At 36.7% G+C, this 21,016-nt stretch overlaps 1 protein-coding gene across 1 annotated transcript in view; it reads left to right on the top strand.

Annotated features, from left to right (window-relative positions):
* LOC129000591 (tonsoku-like protein) overlaps positions 1-21,016 on the top strand; it is a 75,083-nt gene that overhangs the window by 47,996 nt on the left and 6,071 nt on the right. Inside the window, exons 23-25 of the mRNA XM_054427552.1 lie at positions 2,244-2,366; positions 2,681-2,840; positions 2,989-3,220. Of these exons, the coding sequence (XP_054283527.1) occupies positions 2,244-2,366; positions 2,681-2,840; positions 2,989-3,220 (515 nt within the window). The remainder of the gene's footprint in view (positions 1-2,243; positions 2,367-2,680; positions 2,841-2,988; positions 3,221-21,016) is intronic.

The raw sequence follows: 21,016 nt of genomic DNA, 5'->3' as shown, positions 1-21,016 counted from the left end.
AAAGGGACCTACAGTTTATAGTGGAATCCGAACCACATTTTTTCCTTGGTATATACGAATTGGTCTAATTATCAGGATAGCACTGCGGATAGTAGTAGTACTCACTAGTGCGGACGTTAATCCGTCACCAAACATCATATCCACAGACCAAGCAACGCAGTTGTGCGTCAGACATCTCTGTAGACCACTGCAGGGAATTCAGTGCCTTCAAATTGACCGTTACAAAGATATAAGCATTTCAATAACATTAGAACCCGATGCAAATATGCGACGGCAGTCTTATTGTTACCAGGAGTCAAAGTGGAGTTTTCTCCTTCTGCTCCTCCTCCTCCAGTGCATCAACTCAGCTGTCTCTCCCTCTCTTCCCCCACTCCCTTTTGGGCCCACACAGGACCCTTTGGGCTTTTCACTAACAACTTTTTGAAAGCTATGCCGTCAGTTGCATTGTCGTGTTTGAAATTTTTTGGTGAGACGGATTTGCTCGCATGGGCGACCAACCGATCTTTCGTCGTGGCATATGTGCGTCGCTGGTTCATGTGAATGAAAAATTGTGTACTATTGCAGTAGGGAGCGTGTTAACCCTTTAAGTACCTAAAGCTGATTTAGCATTCATCATTAGTAAGCTCAAAATAAAACCTTCACTTACAACTATTTATACAAGCATAATTCAACAAAACCACTAAAACTGTACTTGACATGTACTGACACCTGCAAGGCAAGCTTAGTATTGTTAATGCCATTGGTGTTTAATCACAGCTTCCTAGCTAGGTGACAGTGCTTCAGATTGAGATTTAGGTGGTCGGTCGGTCTGACGACGGAATTGAGTGTCCACACTGGGCCATGCAGTCGTCGCAGCGACTAACGTTCCTCTCCATTCGACCATTGAAATGAAATGAAATGAAATTAAATGTGTTTATTGTCTTGTGAATTTATACAAATTATTGACAATGTCCGAAAAACTGCTAAAACTAGCATAGTCAGTTAATGAATACAATATACAATATTTACAAGAATACTACACACAAGGAGACATGTTACAATACATACTTTAATATTACAACCAAATAATCTTATTGTTCAGAAAAATGCAAGGCATTTAGAATTGTTACCCCCATTGTTACCCATGTTATCGGTTGAGAAAACACGTAAGCTCGTGCTGCTGGACAGTTCTTCTATAATCTATGCTTACCTAAAGAAGAAATCGGTGGACCACAGGAATGCTACAAATGAGATTTTTAAGGACAGGTATGAATTTGGTGGGTTTCATCAGTTATATGAAATGTTAAGATTGTATCCTGAACTTTATAAAAACTACACTAGGATGTCAGGGAATACATTTGACTACATCGTCACCGAATTGAAGAAGGAATTTACATTGAAGACTACAAACATTATATGGCCAATTTCTGTGGAAGAACACCTTATTTTAACATCGTTTTACCACCTCACTCTTCAAGGCCTACAATCGCAATCGTCGGTCTGATGATACGCACGACCAAAGGCAAACATGTTTGTCTTTGGTCGGTCGTTTGACGCCGTCGGTTGCATTGTCGTGTTTGAAATTTGTTGGTGCGACGGATCACGCATGGACGACCGACCGATCTTTCGTCGTTCAGCTAGGACGGGGCCTTATAAAAACCTCTGGACTCGGTCTGGTGTGCAACTAACTTGGAGTAGGTACATGACAGAACTTACTTCAGTTGAAGAGATATTGAGACCTCAATTTACTATGGTCATTTTCATATACAAAAAATAATTTAACTTAGATTTCAGATTGAATTTTTAATCAATAATTTTGAATTGAATCCTGTATCCCAAAGTTGTGGAATTGACCACTATGTAACAAGTGAAACCAATCCTTGGCACAAACATTTATGTTACTGAGTATTCATTAGCTAGTGTTCTAGTTAGTACACATTGAATAATTATACCATAGGACTATTCAAAAACATACTTACTGCCATGGCCACTTGTACCCAAGCTGGTACTTGGCCTCGCCAACACGTTGTCGCCAGTTCTCTCGGTCCTCTAAATCTTCCTCTTCTAGTCTCATCTTTTCCATATTCTTCCGGACTTGATCCCACTACCTAGCCTTTGGTCTTCCTACTGGTCTCCTTCCCCTCAGATCTCCCATTCAAAACCATATCTTAACCAAATTTAATTTTAGTAGTGAATAGAAAGTTGTGTTATAAAATTATGTGTGAGTATTCTTATTCAGAACAATGTATGGTTCGTGTTTGTAGTTGCTGGGAAAGTTGGTTCCAAAACTGCCCGTTCTCCAAGAGTTAGATGTCAGTTGCAATGGAATCACTGGAGATGGACTCACCATGTTTGTGGATCAGGTCGTAGAACACCAGGCTTGTCAGGTACACAACATAATACATAGTACATACATACATAATTAATTTACTGTATTGGACCATGAGTGAAATCAAAATTTACTTATAGATATCTAAGGATCTGAGTGCATACTTATTGTTTCCTATGGTAAATAGAAAATTGTGTATGTGTACAGCTTGTATTTGTACAGCTCATCTACGTCTACAGCTTGTGTAAAGCTTGTTAAAATAGTGATGAGAACTTAAAACCAAGAAAAAGTCATGTTAATATTACTGACTCAACATACTGAAGCGTACAACATTGACAGAACCAGGTAACTAATATTACTTGTACCTTACAGAGACTGAAGGTACTGAAGTTGAGTCACAATAGACTAGGTAGGACATGCACAGGACCACTGTCTCGTTTACTCCAAGTAACCAGATGTCTCATGGGCCTGTCCATCACATCGGTGGGACTAACAGCAGGCAGCTTTGCAGGCACTAATCAACTCAATATGGGTAAGTTGAAGCTTTATAGTGTTATTTGACTGTTTTGTTATGTTTTCATCACAATTTTGTTTTATGGATGCCAGTAACATAATTTCAGCTATTAACAAATTACGCAACTGTTTTTAATCTCTGAAACACTATCACTAATTTGTTACAGAGAGAATTGAGGTGTTGGAAGCGAGTTCAAACTCACTGGGGAACGATGGTGTGCGAGCATTGCTGGGAGGACTGAGCGTGGAGCGAGTAGTGGAGCTACATTTGGCTCACACGGGAGAAAGGGTGGTAGGCGAAGTAGCGAACTGGCTAGCAAGAGGAGACCCGTGTAGACTGCAAACACTCAACCTTGCCCACTGTCCTGACCAGCAGACGGCTCTGGAGAGACTGACTCAGTGAGTATAACCTTCGACAGTTTGGAGAAGAACACATTCTACACCTGTTGTGTATGCCTATGAAGGCTTGTTAAATAAGTGGACTAGATATTTTTTAGCAAATTTTGAATTTAATTTCGGGTTCAAAAATACATGGACTTTTTTCATTTTTACACAGATTAGTTAGATGTAAAGATAACACATTGTCTCTGCAGAGAAATTATAGAGAAATAATTCTCATTGGCAAGAGTCAATAATGCCAGAAAACCCCACTTGGTTCGCCCACTATGATGGAACGCTTCAGAGCTAAACAATTCCTGTAAAACTTCCCTGAATGTGACAGACCCTCAAGGGCTTTGTACATTGTCACCTCTTACAGTCTTAAATAGTGCAGCCAATGATTCCCAGCATAACATGCTTTAAGTGAGGCATATCAACTCTGCTTAGTTTTGCAACAAACGTCTCACGGTTTTAACCATGGGGACTAAAATGTCGCCGTAAACTTCCTGAGGCTAAGCCAATGCACCTCCATTCTCTTCTGACGGGTCAAAAGAAAATGATCCATTCCCATCCTGAAAGGGAAACCCTCTAAATCTCCTTTAAGTACCAAGGTGAGAATTAGATTCTGTCCCAGAATGGGAGGGGAATCCACAGAAGAGATACTGGGACAAGCAACTATCGGGTGAACCATTACCATTGTGTTCAAACATGTCACCGCTATATTCTGCATCTCATTATTATAGGGATTTTCACTCTCTAGTTTTGGATTTTCATGAAAATGAAAAACTTCAGCAACAACATTGATGTGAAAACCATTATGAAATGTATCCAAATCAAATTGTATATCTTGAGGGAGTGTGGTTTTCTTTACACTTGCTATACCAGCTGATCATTATTTTAATATGATTGTTTATGTTTTGATTTTACAGTTTTGTTTTCTGTTTACATCTTAATAAAATGAGTTCATTAAGTTATTCAAATCTATTCTTTATTTAAAACACAACAAATGGCGACGAGTGATGAAAGAAATGATATCAGAAGACTGAAACATAAAAGAGGAGCACTAAAAGGCCAGATTACAAGAACTCTACACCTATTAAAAAGCAAGGGTTCATCAGTCAATGATGCTCCTGGCAGATTAAATGTAGCAGAGGAAGCTTGGCATAAATTCATCTCACTACACGAAGATATTTTACAAATAGAAGATGAAGATGATTTTGAACAAGAAGAAGATTACAGGGCTGATGTAGAAGAGGTATATTTAGAGATAAGAGCATTGTTACAGCCATTCTTTATACCGAACAAATCTACAGATGAACACACAACTTCTATATCAGTTGCACACGATAGCCATGTACCTAACATTAACTTTACACCTTACACAGAGAACGAGACATTTAAAAACTTTTTGATGAGACTTGAAAACTATTTTCAGTTAAAGAAAATTACAGATGAAAAGACCAAGACATGTTTGTTTGTCAGTACACTTTCTCCAGAGATGCACCAAACATTGTGTGATACATTAGCTCCTGAGTTACCAGGTGACAAAACCTTCAATGAACTCACAGAATCTTTGAAAAATTGTCTTGAGCCTTCACCTAGCATACTAGCTAACCAACATAAATTTGTTTGCAAGGTTCAAGAACCTGGAGAGAACATAGCCGTATATGCCAGAGAACTTAAACGTTTAGCAACGGACTGTGATTTTTATTGTTATAACTGTGAAAGTACGGTAAGTGATATGTTCTTAAAAATGCAGTTCATACGGGGGTTAAAAGACAATGAAATTAGAATTAGATTTCTTCAAGAAAAAGATGGTAAAATTTCTTACAACGAAGTGGTACAAACTGCGATTTCCATAGAACAATCTAAATCTGAAAGTTATGAGATTAACCGGAGAAATGGAAATACAATTCTAAAAGAAACTGCAAACATTAACCGCCTACAATCTGGATACAAAGACAAACAAAGTCAATTTAAGGGAAACAAACCCATAGTTTCATTTGAAGATTTAAGAGGCAAGTGTTACAGGTGTGGCAGTGAACAGCACAAGGCTAATTTATGCAGATTTAAGAACGAATTCTGTAGGAAATGTAATAAGATTGGACATATTTCAAGGGTTTGCTTATCTAGAAGTGGAACTGATGTAAGAACTGGGAAAAACAAGGAATTGAAATCAAACTTAATTGATATTGAGGACAACCATTCATCGATCCACGAGGTTTATACAATGGGATCAACTTCATCTGGAAGTGATAAGTTTTTAATAGATGTGGACATTGAGGGAAAGAAGCTGAAGATGGAACTTGATACAGGAGCAGCGTTAAGCTCATTATCTTACAGCGATTTTCAATCACTACATGTAAATAAACGTCTTTTCAAAACCGCTGTTGAAATGAAAACATATACTGGTGAAATCATCAAGCCTCTTGGAGTTTGTTTTGTCGATTGTAAATACAGAGATTTTAATTTCTACGGAAAGTTGTATGTCCTGAGACAAAAGGTTGAGCCAATATTTGGAAGAGAGTGGCTGAGAGAAGTAAAAATGGATTGGGCAGATATCAAAGTGGTTGAAAGTGATTGTTCAGAAAAATTGGACAAACTATTGACAGAGTTTCAAGAAATTTTCACTCCCGGAATCGGAAAAATTACATCAGAACAAGGTCACATAGAGTTAAAAGAAGGAGCTAGACCTATTTTTATCAAACCTCGACAAGTTCCTTACGCATTGAAGAAATCAGTTGAAGAAGAACTAAATAGACTGGAGAGTAATGGAATAATATCAAAAGTTGAAAATTCAAAATGGGGAACTCCTATTGTTCCAGTAAGAAAGGCAAATGGAAACGTAAGAATTTGTGCTGACTACAAAGTGACGGCAAACAAACTTATATGTGACGACAAATACCCAATCCCGCGAATTGAAGATATTTTTTCTAACATGAATAAAGGTCGATATTTCTGCACATTAGACATAAGTAATGCTTATCTAGGGTCGCCGGAATGGTCGCCCCCGGAAACATCACCCCCCAGGCTAAACGTGACGTCACGAAACCAGACAACCAGCTGGTATAAAATCTATGTCCGCGACCGGAATCGTTCCCCCCAAGGGCTTGACAAGTAATTTATCAAAATCTAGTTTATATGAACTAATTATGTTATTAATTTTAATTCAAACAAGTAGAAACGGAAAGGTCTTCCCCGGCAAGGCATCCCCTATGTACACCCTGGAATCGTCCCCCCCTGAAACGCTACCCCTAGTAGGGCTGGGCTGCTCGGCAGCCTACCTGCTGCCCGTCCTCCTCAGTCCATTGTTCTTAAGGGTCGGCCGCTCGTTCATTATTATTGTCGCTTGGACAACAGCTTTTCCACAGAAGAAAATTGCAGACGCTGGGGTGGAATATCAATCAGTAGATTTAGATGTGTACGAACTTCTAAGACAACTAAATAATGCGAGCAAAGATTGACTTTAAAAAAATGATTCTTTTATACTTAATTCATAACCAACGATAATGCGTAAAGTATACATTTTTTCTGTTGCATTAAATGGTAGTTATACTTATCAACATCAGTAAACTTACCTTACACCCTATGGTAATTGTTAAGCAACACATTTGTTAAAAATATAATAATTTGTAAATGTATTAAAAATGAATCGCATTGCTTTAGATTTGGCCCCGATTTAATTAATAATTTGAAAATTAGAAACAGATTATTAAATAAGAATAAACATAATAATATCTTTTAGGGGATTAATTCCTTAAACTTATCGAAATAATTAATTGTTAGTAATTACAAATATGTAAATTATACTATTCTAAAGGTTATGCCAAAAAGTACCTTTATTCAGAAACAGCCTAGGCTAGTTTCATATCACTGGAATAGAGTCAAAATATAATGAAAGTATAATCAAAATATCAGAATCACTTTAAATCGAGAAGAGGACTTGCAATCAGTGTTGATATAGCAATAAATTAGTTTCGTTATAAGATGTATATGTTTAGAAAACCTTTTTGCTACTGAAGTTTGCAAAATTATGTTTCATAATTACTAAGGGGAAAATATACATGAGTTCAAATTTTTAATATGTAATCAAAATTTGAAATGTTGAGCTGTAAACTTGTATTACATCGCTTAAACGATAGTAACATTCGTATATACTCCAATTAATGTATCACAAAGTGCCAATTATAATTAAAAATACCCCCGACACAGCAAACCTGCAGACTAAGCGAATTTCCACTTGCCTGATTGGATTTACGCTAAAATGTCTCTGTAAAAATATCACATTTATTCCCTATTTAAATAAAATTAGTTCAATATATATCAATATTAATATCAATTGATATGGGGACGCCACCTGTATTTTAACCCAAATATGAGTGTAGAATGGTGTGAGATGATCTGTGTAGCTTTGTTACTGACTAAGATCAGCTGTTTCATTAGCCAGGACCATTTTTTTAAGCCCAATGATCAAGAACAGCTGGGTCCAGTTTTGAACCATCAAAGTTAAACGAGTACTTAGGTTTGCTGCAACAGGGAGGGTAAAAAGGTGTTTTTAGCGAATTTCCCAAATAGAGAATAAGCTATTACCGTAGTACTCATGGTAAGACCTGGACACGGGACCGATTTTTTTTTCTCGTTTTGAGGTCTCTAGAGGCCAAAAACACCATCCGTTCAAATTCATATATATATATATTTATATCTAATATATAAAATTCTCGTGTCACAGTGTTTGTCTGCAAACTCCTCCGGAACGACTTCACCGATCGTTATGAAATTTGGTGTGTAAATTCTGTAGGTATGCGAATCGGACGTAAACTATTTCCCGTTTCGAAATTCTTAAAAGGGCTCCGCCCCAGTGGCTCTGGAGTTTCCCATGTTAACCTTATGAGAAATGGAATTAATGAATCTTAACAGCTGTTTCAATTAAACAAGTTGGTTCTGTTCTATGATGTTCAATAGCATTAAAGTTACAAGGATTACCAACAGGGTGCAGCACTATTATTTCTTTTACATTTATGACAACAGCTAATTTGTAACCAAAAGGTGAGTGAGCGTAGCGAACGAGCTCCAACCTAAAGGTAAGTGAGCGTAGCGAACGAGCTCCAACCCAAAGGTGAGTGAGCGTAGCGAACGAACTTCAACCAGGACGTGATTGAGCGATGCGAACGAGCTAACCTGAAGGCAAGTGAGCGCAGCGAACGAGCTCCAACCTAAAGGTGAGTGAGCGTAGCGAACGAGCTCCAACCCAAAGGTGAGTGAGCGTAGCGAACGAACTTCAACCAGGACGTGATTGAGCGATGCGAACGAGATCATCTTGAAAATTAAACGTAACGGTACTTTCTTTCCATCGGTCTGTCTTAGGGGAAACCTATAACTTAGGCGATACGAAGTTCGCCGGGTCAGCTAGTATTTATATATATATAAATGTGTGTCCGTCAGCACGATAACTCGAGCAAAAATGATCCGATTTTGATGAAATTTGGTACAAACGTGTAAACGTACGTTTATTCGAACAAGTTCGCGATCCAGCATGATCGGACCATGGGAACGGGGGTTTACGGGGGAGTGTTGCACGACGTCCAAGTGCCACGACGTCCAATAATATTTTTCCAGTGCCACGACGTCCAAAACATAATTTTTGAGTTGTTGCACGACGTCCAAGTGTCACGACGTCCAAAAGTACAGTAACTGCCAAAAATATAGGCCTAGTCTTTCTACAAGCTTTGGACGTCGTGGCACTTGGACGTCGTGAAACAGCGCACTATATAATTGTAAAGACGTATCATTTGCACCACGTCCAAAGCCTTTGCCAGTTGCACGACGTCCAAGTGCCACGACGTCCAATCAATATTTGACTGTTGCACGACGTCCAAGTGCCACGACGTCCAAAGTGCCTGCACACTGTGAACACTAACACTGTTTGCCGACCTCAGTGCATACAGTTCGCATTGCAATTATTGAAGGCAACTATTCCTAGTCAACTGTTTGAAAGTTGTCAACCGCTTCGTCTTCGATTATCGTTTAAATTATTCAATATTCAATGGTTCTAATTGAACTAATTATTGCATTAGCTAAAATTTTGTATATGTAAAATAAATACTATGTCACCGTAAAATGTAATGATGCAGTATTTCTGTTGTTATGATTGCATAATTGATTTCTACAAAATAGAGCTATGTCATAGAAACGAAATAAATAAATGACTACCTACACTATTCACTATATTGTATGATTAATACAATAAATTAATCACTAGCCCAAAAGTAAATATGGTTGGTTTAATGTGAGTAGTGGTAGAATTCTAAGTACTGCAGTAGAATAGAATTGTCATACTATATCAATTGGTAGCAAATTTACTCGTAAGATAAAATGTATGCACAGTTTTATAACAGCTGTAAGACTTCCCATTTAAGTACCGGTATCATTGAAATTGTATAACTTCCATTGAACAGAAATGAGATAAGTAGATATTGATACACAGATATATGAATTTTCATACACTTATAATATGACGAATTCAAAAAAGTTTTATCCGTCAAATGTGCTAAATATTATGTAAACTATCAACTTTTTAAGCTATAATGATGTTACTACAATGGTTAAAAATGTTTCCTGTGAAACAGTGGGAATAATTCGTTTTAAAAGAAATCATTCATCATGGATATAGGAAATAATTAGGATTCTATAATCATTGCCCTATCAACCTAGGCCCTTTTCCTGAGTGTTATGAGGTTTATGTTTTGATTTATTTTTGTGTAAACCGTAATATAATCCCCCTTCCACAGCAAATCTGTAGACTGAATTTCCATTTGCCTGATTATATAATTTCACTAAAATATGTTAGAAAATTACCCTTTTTCCATATTTATTTATATTTTCCTATTTTTCCTATTTGTCGGTATGGAACTATTGTGATAGCTTTTTGTTTACAGTGCAAACCATGGATGTATGGATGGATGGATGGATGTTTGTGACAAGCAAACGCGAAAAATACTAAACCGACAAGGTTGAAATTTGGTATGATGATAGATGACATCCCCGATTAACATATTCTTACCTCAAAAATTCTTTCAGTCTCCGCCCCGGTGGCTCTGGCTCTGGACTTTCTCTAGTTAACCTTATGAGAATTCATATTTAAAAAAATTAAAGAATTTTGTCAGCCGTTTCAACTGTACAAGTTGGTTCTATGATATTAAACAGCATTAAAAAGTTATAAGGCTTGCCAAACAGGGTGCAGCACTATTATGTTGTTTGTTTGCATTACAGCTAATTTGAACCAACTAGCAAAAAAAGTTGTGGTACACAATGAGAACTTTACTTTTTTCATGGTCTAGGTGCAAGAACATCAGGACTATGGTAGATGTGTGCTACACAATAGGATACCGTATAAATTAAGAGACCAGTTTTTTTTTTTTTTTTTTTAAATCGTGTCCTCTTCTATAACTGCAATAAGCATTTATACTTATATGTCAACCCCGTACGAAGGACGGGTACTCTGCTAGTAACACAATAATACAAATACAGTATACTAATACAATAATACTGTACGTTTCCGTAGTCTGTGGCCAAAGGTTCATCTGAACTGTCAATCAATTCTGAGAAATTCACAGTTGTAAATTCTTACTAGTCTTTTTCTAAGTTCACGTCGCACTCGCAATTAGTTCGCATGTTTTATGTAGGAAAACACGTATGCCCTAAGTCATAGCATTTGTAGGTTAAGTATAATAATAACAAACATGCTTATCGTAGGTTTGTAGGCATACTTGTTCAAGATTATGCCGTGGTAGGTTTTGTTTATAAATTTTATGTTTTAATTCTTGTCTAATGACGATATTGATTTGTATTAGTGCGAAAATGTTAATTTATTTGTCAAGGGCATGAGCGGCCCTCTAGTCTATGTATGTTACATGAAGCACAACATGAAAAAGAATAAATTAAAGGAAGGTAAAAAACGGATCAGTTGCTGAAGGTCTAAATCTCGGAAGGTCTAATCAGACCTTCGACACATATTTTGCAGTTTGTACTTGATGCTGAGGATCCCATGAATCCTGTACAAAATTAAAAAAAATGTTTCATTCAAACTACAATTTTATTATTTTATTACTTTTCCGAGAACCAGCCTTTATCAGGACTTCCGCTCCCACGCTAGTTGGCAACGTCAACTGTGCTATATGAAAACAATAAATCTTGAGTAAATATACTGTAATGTTGAATTTTGAGGTTGTGGTGTTCCTTCGTAAACACATTCAATTATAATCTAGGAATATGTAAATTTATTGTTATACGTTAACTTTATTGATATTCGATTCGCTACAGTACTATTAAACCTATAACATTTTCAATTCATGTGCGTTGTATTTTAGAGTTGGGGAAACAAAAGAACCCTGTGTGCAACTTATTTATATGATACTAGCTGTGTGCCCGTTCTACGCACGGGGATCTTAAAGTAGTCAGTTGAAACCTTCTTATATTAAGAAAAGCAGTTGGTTTGCATATTTTCAGATATGCTGGCAAAACTATTATATATAAACCTTCGCAAATACAGTATCTGACAGTTTCAAGCCAAAACAAATCTATGAGGCATAGCCCTAAGGCCTATAGTTGAAAGTTACTTCCCACAATGGTTAAAGGCATTTAAAGTACTACCTCAACCTTACCATTTAACACTTTATTCGTGTTGACATTTTCATTATCAAGGTGCTCTTGTCCTTTTCGTGACACTAAGAAATAAGGACATGTAGGGATGGACGGGTCCCGAAATTTCGGGAATTTTTCGGGAAAAAAATATTCCCGATTAACGGGACGGGATTACATTTGACTCGGGAATTTTTCGGGACGGGATTTGGTCCGATCGTCGGCGATTTTTCCGCTTCGCGAGTGCCGATAATGCCGTTATTGCGAGCGATAGGTCCGCGAACGCAGGAGACGAAGTCATTTCGACGATTACGCCGTGACCGCGGAGTCCTACCGACGACCGCGCCGTGACCGCGGAGTCCTACCGACGATCGCGCCGTGACCGTGAGTCATACCGACGATCGCGCCGTGACCGCGGAGTCCTACCGACGATCGCGCCGTGACCGCGGAGTCCTACCGACGATCGCGCCGTGACCGCGGAGTCATACTGACGATCATGCCGTGATGGCGGAGTCATGCTGACAATCGAGCCGTGACCGCAAGTCATACCGACGATCGCGCCGTGACCGTGGAGTCATACCGACGATAACCCCGTGACCGTTAGTCATGATGACGATCGCGCCGTGACCGCGAGTCATGACGACGATCGCGCCGTGACCGCGAGTCATGCTGACAATCGCGCCGTGACCGCGAGTCATACCGACGATCGCGTCGTGACCACGAGTCATGACGACGATCGCGTCGTGACCGCGAGTCATGATGACGATCGCGCCGTGACCGTGGAGTAATACCGACGATAACCCCGTGACCGCGGAGTCATACCGACGATCGCACCGTGACCGCGAGTCATACCGACGATCGTGGCGTGACCGCGAGTCATGACGACGATCGCGCCGTGACCGCGAGTCATGACGACGATCGCGCCGTGACCGTGAGTCATACAGACGATCACCCCGTGACCCGCGAGTCACAAGTTTCTATAGGTACCTGTAAATTGTTACCCATTTTTTGGTTTTTATAGATCAGTGCCACAAATGGTAAAAATTGATTTTGTATGTCTTTTTTGGTAACTGCAATACAGTACTTTCTTTTTATTCACAGAAAAAAATCCCGTCCCGTCCCGTCCCGAAAATCGGGAAGGAAATAAAAATCCCGTCCCGTCCCGTCCCGAACTAAAAATTCAATCCCGTCCATCCCTACATAAATGCGTTACCAACAGACATACACACAAAAATACAGAACTTAATTAGGGAATTTGCTACGTTTTAAGCATAACAAAGTACATATAAAATTAGAATTTGAAATCTTTGTCAATGTCATCAAATTTTATCATAACAATTTATATTTGCTTGGACCGAAGATGACCCGAAATGCTGTCGAAATGACGGCTTACTTTATAAAATGAAGTACTATAGACAATTTAGATTGGTAATGGTAATTTAACCTATAATAAAAATTACCAAAATAGGCCACGAACTATTGATACATAAACAACGTAAATCGTAAACAATTCATGATGGTTTGCTAAACAAATGTTTTACTTAAATGAGTTATCATTTTCTTAGCATAAACTAACATTTTGGAATACAGACAGAAAAAGCAAAACTTATACAGTTAAGGCATCAATTAAATTGAATAAGGCTGTGATACCACTGTATAAATAAGGTGCAACACCAACGATAACTAATTTGTAAATTACAGTGATGTGTTGGTACGTAAAAATTATTCTTGCTGCTACCAACGGTTCTAAGGAAACAAAACCAGTACCAAAAACCAACGTTTACAGTTAAGAATTACGTCCGACAAATTAAATGCGTTAATCAAGTCCCAAGGTTATTGATTTCTTGGTTTTGGATTTTCTCGTGAAAAGTTATCGGCAATCAAAATTATTTCCCATTAATTGCTTTATTCGTAAACAACTTTTAATGTAAACTTATTCAGTTTAAAAAAACAACCTTATAAAAACAACTGTTTGTTATTTAATAGATTACGCAGGCCTATTCTCTAAACAATGATTGGTATATCTTTTAACATTAGAATGAAATGTGACAAAAATCACGCAATGCTGGGTTTTTGGACGTTTGTAATTTTATTTCTTAAGTAGGGAGGCCGTGTATTCTAGGGAAAAGTACCGGTAACAAGGATTGTCGTCGAAAAGGTTGTTATGAATAATTGGGTAGGCGTAAGTACCCAAGAGATGGGCTATGGGCCTATTGGCTGTATGGTCCAGCGATTGCATCATACGGTGAGTAGGAACAGAAAGTGACACATTGGAAAAGCGAGTTTAGCATCATCCATAAACCGTAAACCTCTGTTACAATCACCCACTGCAGTTGTGATTTTTTACTTTACACTTTACACAACCACCATCGAAGCGCCGTCAATGAGTTAGTAAGGTATTGGCGACGATCATTAATAAATTCAAGTTTCCCAGCCCTATACAACACTGATTCAAGGCGTGTAGTAGCAGTTGCGCCGAGTAGCATTTGCGCAGCGGATTAAACCGTGCTTCCAGCGCCGCGGAGTTTGATTAGTTCAATGATGCAGAAGTGACGAGGGTCATAATTACTTACACATTACTTGACTGAGTTGCTTGTAAATAGTGTCGTTTTCCATACTCCTAATTAACTTGTACTAGTAGTGCACTGTTGCACAAAAAAAATGATGAAACACTTGTATACCACCACATGCAGTATTGAGTTAGTATAGATATTTTTCCTGAGCTATAATTATTATGACCAGTAGATATTTTCTACTTATCACATTACTAATTTAGGAGAAAGGGGGACTTTTGTTTTCCTATGAAATTTTTTGAAAATAGTTGCACCAGGATAGTCTGCGGTGCTATGTGGAATGCAAACAGCTCGTCATATTGGTATTAGGGGGATTTGCTAGGGGTATATATCCCCATACCTTTCGTAGTAACCCACTCCCTAATGTTACCTTTGGTCACTCAATGGTGTTGTCATTGTCAGTTTTGAGTAGAATTTAGCAAAATGAACATCGTAGAATCCACAAAGAAGGGCTCAGTTTTCAATCATTTCGTCTACTACAATTCTGTAGCCTACATTATATCATCGATATGTCGCACAATTGATAAGAATGCAACAATAAGCTACAATAAAACCTTTCTGAAACCTCTAACCGAATAAATGAATCGATAAATAATGTCGAACCATGCAATTACTTACAATCGACATTTACAACTGTTCACAACAGTTGACTTGTACTCCCTAGGGACTAAAAAGGCTTTTTACAACTGGTGATTAAAAACGTTATATAGTTTAGACCCATATGGTTTCGTCTTTTGTTTGCTATCTAAAGGTTATACATCAAAGTGAAGGATCACGGGTTCATACATAAAACCCCATTATAAAAAGGTTTGTCATAATTACAGGTTCTAAAAAAGTTAACCATGTAAATAAATCAATAACTTTGAGGGGGGGGCAAGCCCAAATTGACACTTTTAGCTACCATTCGTCCGTCTGCTATATCATAAGATGTACAAGGACACCTAAATCGAAAACATTGGTTTATCAAAACGGGTTAAAAGTTATTTCACAAAAAAAACCTTATGGTATCAGGTTCACAGTTTCATTGTGTGATAACACTTAACTAAACAGACAATACCCCCGCCACAGCAAACCTGCCGACTAAGTGAATTTCTATTTGTCTGAATTGATTTTCAATTGAATGTATGTAAATAAAATTAGGTTTAACGAGTACCTAGGTTAGCTGCTACAAGGAAACTATTAAAGTGGAGTTTTAGTAAAACATGAATAGCTTAGTATAAAATAAATAAATTTGCAAAGTTTGATCAAAATATATCCATAAACAAGCAAACTAAAATTACTCAAGTTATCGCGTTCACGGACGTATATAAATCTATACAAAATGAAAAAGTAAATTGGTCACGGGCCTAGGTCTTACGGTGCCACCTACGGTAATAACATCAATTTTTTGCGAATTTAACATTATGGTACAGAAGACGTTAGTATCGTTAATTTATTTATATTATACCTATATGTGTAGGCAAATAGCAACAGGTTTCATTCCAATATCGGTGGTTCGTAAACTTAATCCAGGTGATTCAACCTTACACATTCATGCCAAATTTAATCAAAATCGTACGAGAAGCGATAAGCATAGGCCGGGAGCACGCCCGAGTTCACGTGCAAATCTCGCACTGTCAAGTTGATGATTTTTAAAATATTCGTGGGAAATGGATGGGGATTTGTAATGTTTATTGAGTTGTATAATAGTATTGAACATTTGCATGGGCTTGTATAGGCCGAAAGCAGGGTCATTAGAAAATGGCTAAAAAAACTCACCCATGTTATTCTTAAGGAGAAAAAGTGCCTAAATTGAGGTTATATTATACCTACTGTACTTTATATTTAATGGGTCAGTAAATGAAAGAATTAGCTTTTTAGCTTGATTCCGAATATAGTATATGAGGATTATATGTAGGGATATGTAGACAAATATCAGGATTTTTGGAATTAGTGGCAAAAAAATTATCTCCATGTTATTCTTATGGGGAAATACGCCTTTAGTGAGGTATATTTGTGGTAATTGCCACTACACGTTTTAGAGAGTTATTTTGTACAGTATTTCTAGACTTAAGATAAACTTAAATTGATATAAGGCCTGTCTCAACTCCCAGGCTTCACGAACCGCGATGTATACAGAACTGCCAAAACTGGTACAGAAACAAACTAATTTTTTTCGTAATTTCCTCTCTTTTGAGTTATTGGTAATTAATTGGTTTTAGGTAGCCTTTATACTGAAACGGCGGAGTATACTGTGTATTGTTGTCAACCAGTGAACAATATTTGCAGATATTTGTGGTGGCATAAATTTTGCAGTTATTAGATTTAAAATTATGTATGTGTAACCATTAGCACGGATCACGAGGTGACTGCATGCAACCACTTTACGCTGAAAGTAAAATGTGGTTGGAACTACGTCATCAATAATCATATTAGTGCAGTTGATTGGTTCCGCCTTTGTTAACCTGTCAAAACTGCTAACCCTCATTTAATGCTGCTGGTGCTACGCGGCGCAAATACTACTCGGCGCAAATACTACTCAACCGATTCAAGGTTATCAAAACTCAAGAACAATTTTATACACAAAGAATCTCTGGTTCCTAACCTGGATGATGTTATTACATTTCATTTACGGTTTCACTATATTATTCCACTTGCGATTAATTAAAGCCGTTTTGTAAGACAACGATTTTAATCTCACTTGGATAAATGGGCTTTGCCTTCAAAACGTGATCGGAAATGGTTGTGGTATTTGTAAACATATCAGTGACAGCGAGAAAAAATAATCTTGATCCGAACAGCTGTTCGTTATTTCATAGATCATTATGTGATAAAAATTGGACGAAAACTTGACAAAAATCGCACAAAACTGCATTTTTTAAAGTCCGTAATATTATTTACTAAGTAGTGAGGCCATATTTTAATGGCTAAAGACACTATCGCCAATCCAGTGAATACATTAAAATGACTTGGATCTTGATAGGTACTCTCGTTTTCCTGGAGAAGATTGCGTAAAATGTCATCTTGAGTGTTATAGAAAGACAGGAAGACAGACAGACAGAAATTTAGATGAGACTTGTTTCGGCTTCTTTAATGTATAAAACGTAAAAATAACCTACAAATGAATGATTCTGAGCAATGTACAGACAAAACACCAATTTTATTTATATAGATTCTCATTGGTTGCAATTTAATAAGTGGTGTAGCAAAACACAAACACAAAATTTATTGAAATGAAATTAAGTCAATGTTAAGTGAATACTATTAACAAACATATTTGCTACATAAAGACATTTAATTGAAGCCTAAAAACAGTTCAAAAAAGGCATTCTATTCTTTATACTAGTAAAAATTAAAATGAGGGTATAAAAAATAGTTTTCAAAGATCATGTTGATCAATGTACATTCATCTAGTCTTGAAAAAATAAGTATTTAAAAGCTTACTCCAAACATAATGACGTTGATCGGTTGTTAAGAAAATGTCATCATTTTTCAAACCATGTAAACCTTATAGTTTTCCAACTGTTGCCTTGTTTATTTTTTTCTTTTTATGTTTTTTTACTTTATGATGTTTCAATTAATGGTTCAAATATTCATAGTATATATATTTCTGAACAAGAACATATACCCATGTATATATAACTAATAAACGTTCCATAAGCATTTTACACGAGAGAACACTATTCGGCAAGTAGCCGGTCATCGTAACCGGTCATCATGAAGGAGCTTGGACGTCGTGCAACAGCGCTGAGCTATATTGGACGTCGTGCAACAGTCAAATATTTATTGGACGTCGTGGCACTTGGACGTCGTGCAACTGGCAGCGACTTTGGACGTCGTGCAACACTCCCGCAAATGTAACTTTTTTACAATTCTATAGTGCGTTGTTTCACGACGTCCAAGTGTCACGACGTCCAAAGCTTGTAGAAAGACTATATTTTTGGCAGTTACTGTACTTTTGGACGTCGTGGCACTTGGACGTCGTGCAACAACTCAAAAATTATGTTTTGGACGTCGTGGCACTGAATAAATATTATTGGACGTCGTGGCACTTGGACGTCGTGCAATGCATCCGTTTACGGGGGGTTTTATGGGGTAAAAACAGGTTTTTCCCATTTTTTGACCCAAAAAACATAAAATTTAGCAATTTCTTTCCAAACCATTTTGTAGAGCTTAAAAAAACAAATAATTTAGTATATTGAAGCGTTATTATGCGCCTAATGGTTACGGAGAACATTTCAAAAAATTGTAAATTTAAAATTCCCATGTTATTCTTATGGAGAATAAGTAAACTGTTGTAGTTTGCTTGTTTGTTAACATATTTTGATCAAATTTGGAAAATGTTTTTATTTCTTACTAACTATTCACATTTTACAAAAAAAAAACAGTTTTACCCTCCCTGATGCAGCAAACCTAAGTACTTGTTAAACTAATTCTATTTAAATCAAGAATAAATGTTATATTTTTAAGTAGACATTTCAGTGTAAATCCAATCAGTCGAATGGAAATTCGCTTAGTCGGCAGGTTTGCTGCGGCGGGGGTATTTTTTTTTGTAAAATGATAATAGTTTAGTATGAAATGAATGCATTTTCCAAATTTGATAAAAATATGTATATAAACAAGCAAACTACAACAGTTTACTTATTCTAAGTATAACATGGAAATTTTAAATTTACAGATTTTTGGAATTTTCTCCGTAACCATTAGGCGCATAATTGACGCTTCAATATACTAAATTATTTGTTTTTTAAGCTCTACAAAATGGTTTATAAAGAAATTGCTAAATTTAAGTTTTTAGTGTCAAAAATGGGAAAACCCAATTTTTACCCCATAAAACCCCCATAAACCCCCGTTCCCTTGGTTCGATCAAGCTGGTTCGCGAACTCGTTCGAATAAACGTAGGTTTACACGCTTGTACCAAATTTCATCAAATTTATGAATTTGAACGGATGGTGTTTTTGGCATCTAGGGGCCTCAAAACGAAAAAGTAAATCGGTCCCGGGTCCAGGTCTTACCATGAGTACTACGGTAATAGCTTAAATTTTAAATTTACAGATTTTTGGAATTTTCTCCGTAACCATTAGGCGCATAATTGACGCTTCAATATACTAAATTATTTGTTTTTTAAGCTCTACAAAATGGTTTATAAAGAAATTGCTAAATTTTAAGTTTTAGGTGTCAAAAATGGGAAAACCCAATTTTTACCCCATAAAACCCCCCATAAACCCCCGTTCCCTTGGTTCGATCAAGCTGGTTCGCGAACTCGTTCGAATAAACGTAGGTTTACACGCTTGTACCAAATTTCATCAAATTTATGACTTTGAACGGATGGTGTTTTTGGCATCTAGGGGCCTCAAAACGAAAAAGTAAATCGGTCCCGGGTCCAGGTCTTACCATGAGTACTACGGTAATAGCTTATTCCCTATAGGGGAAATTCGCTAACACAAATTTAGGATTTTGTAACAAAGTTTGGAAGACAGGTACTTAAATTGAGAAATAAATACACACAATGAGTACTAAATCGTCTATTAGGCCTATACATTTTAATTATGGAAAGAAAATACAAAAATATAACTGAATAACAATTTAATATTCTCAAAAGTGTCAAGGAATTTATACAGTACCGGTACAAACTTCATTTACAATATAATTTAAAACAATAAAATATATCAAAATCAAAATCAAGAGCACAAAATGAAGAAAAAAACATAAAGATAAATTTTTTGTGTTACGCACTTTAAATTTGTGTGTTTAGTTTCTTATTCTTATTTTTATTTCTTTTTATAAATACACATTTTTCTACTGTAGTACCTTTACCTATTTGGTAGTGTTTGGACACCTTCTTATATGGGAAAAGGTTGAAAAATATGTTGATATTATTTCAAATTATCAAATCAAATATTTAGTCATTTTAACTATGTAAAAATAATGTAAGTAAATAATTAAATATATTTTCTTAAATTGTTTTTGGCAACAAATAAATCATTAAAAACCTGGTAAACATTAAAGACCAAGAGCACAACAAATAAAGAAAGCAAAAAGAAAAATCATTTGTGTCCTAAATGAAAAATTCCTTTAATACAAAAAATAACGTTTTACTAAGTTGTAGAATATGCCTACGGTTATCTGTAAATATCAACCTATGCTCTTATTTAAGATTTCCTTCTGACTCCTTGCGGGATGTCCCCATTATATGACAGAAAACTGACAGTCTTTAAAACGTTGTTTTTAGGTGTGGTGTTTATGTACCAAATCTTATTGATTTATATATTGCCGTTTTGAAAATATTAAGCCCATGCGGGACTTTATAAATACACCCTGTATATGTGACCGTGAGCGCGGTAACTCGGGCAACAACGCTGCGAGTTTGATGAGATATGTTACAAACGTGTAAGCCCAAGTTTATTAGAACGAGTTTGTGAACCAGCATAATCGGACTATGGGAACGGGCGTGTCTGAATTGCGAACACCTCCAAAATGCTGGAGACTGAACATAAGTCGCCAAGATTGCGCACAAATATTCGGAATCGGGGAAAATGGATGAGTCACTGTTTCTTGTGATTTATGGAAGATTTAATACAATTGTTTTAAATGTAATGTTTTAAGACTTGACTTGGCATGTACAAAA

The sequence above is a fragment of the Macrosteles quadrilineatus genome, unplaced genomic scaffold, assembly GCF_028750875.1.
Source record: "Macrosteles quadrilineatus isolate MER2022 unplaced genomic scaffold, UCM_ALF_1.0 Scaffold_8__2_contigs__length_117827958, whole genome shotgun sequence".
Classification (NCBI taxonomy): Eukaryota; Metazoa; Arthropoda; class Insecta; order Hemiptera; family Cicadellidae; genus Macrosteles; species Macrosteles quadrilineatus.
Note: the sequence above shows the minus strand (reverse complement) of the source record. Positions and strands in the feature narration are given on the sequence as shown.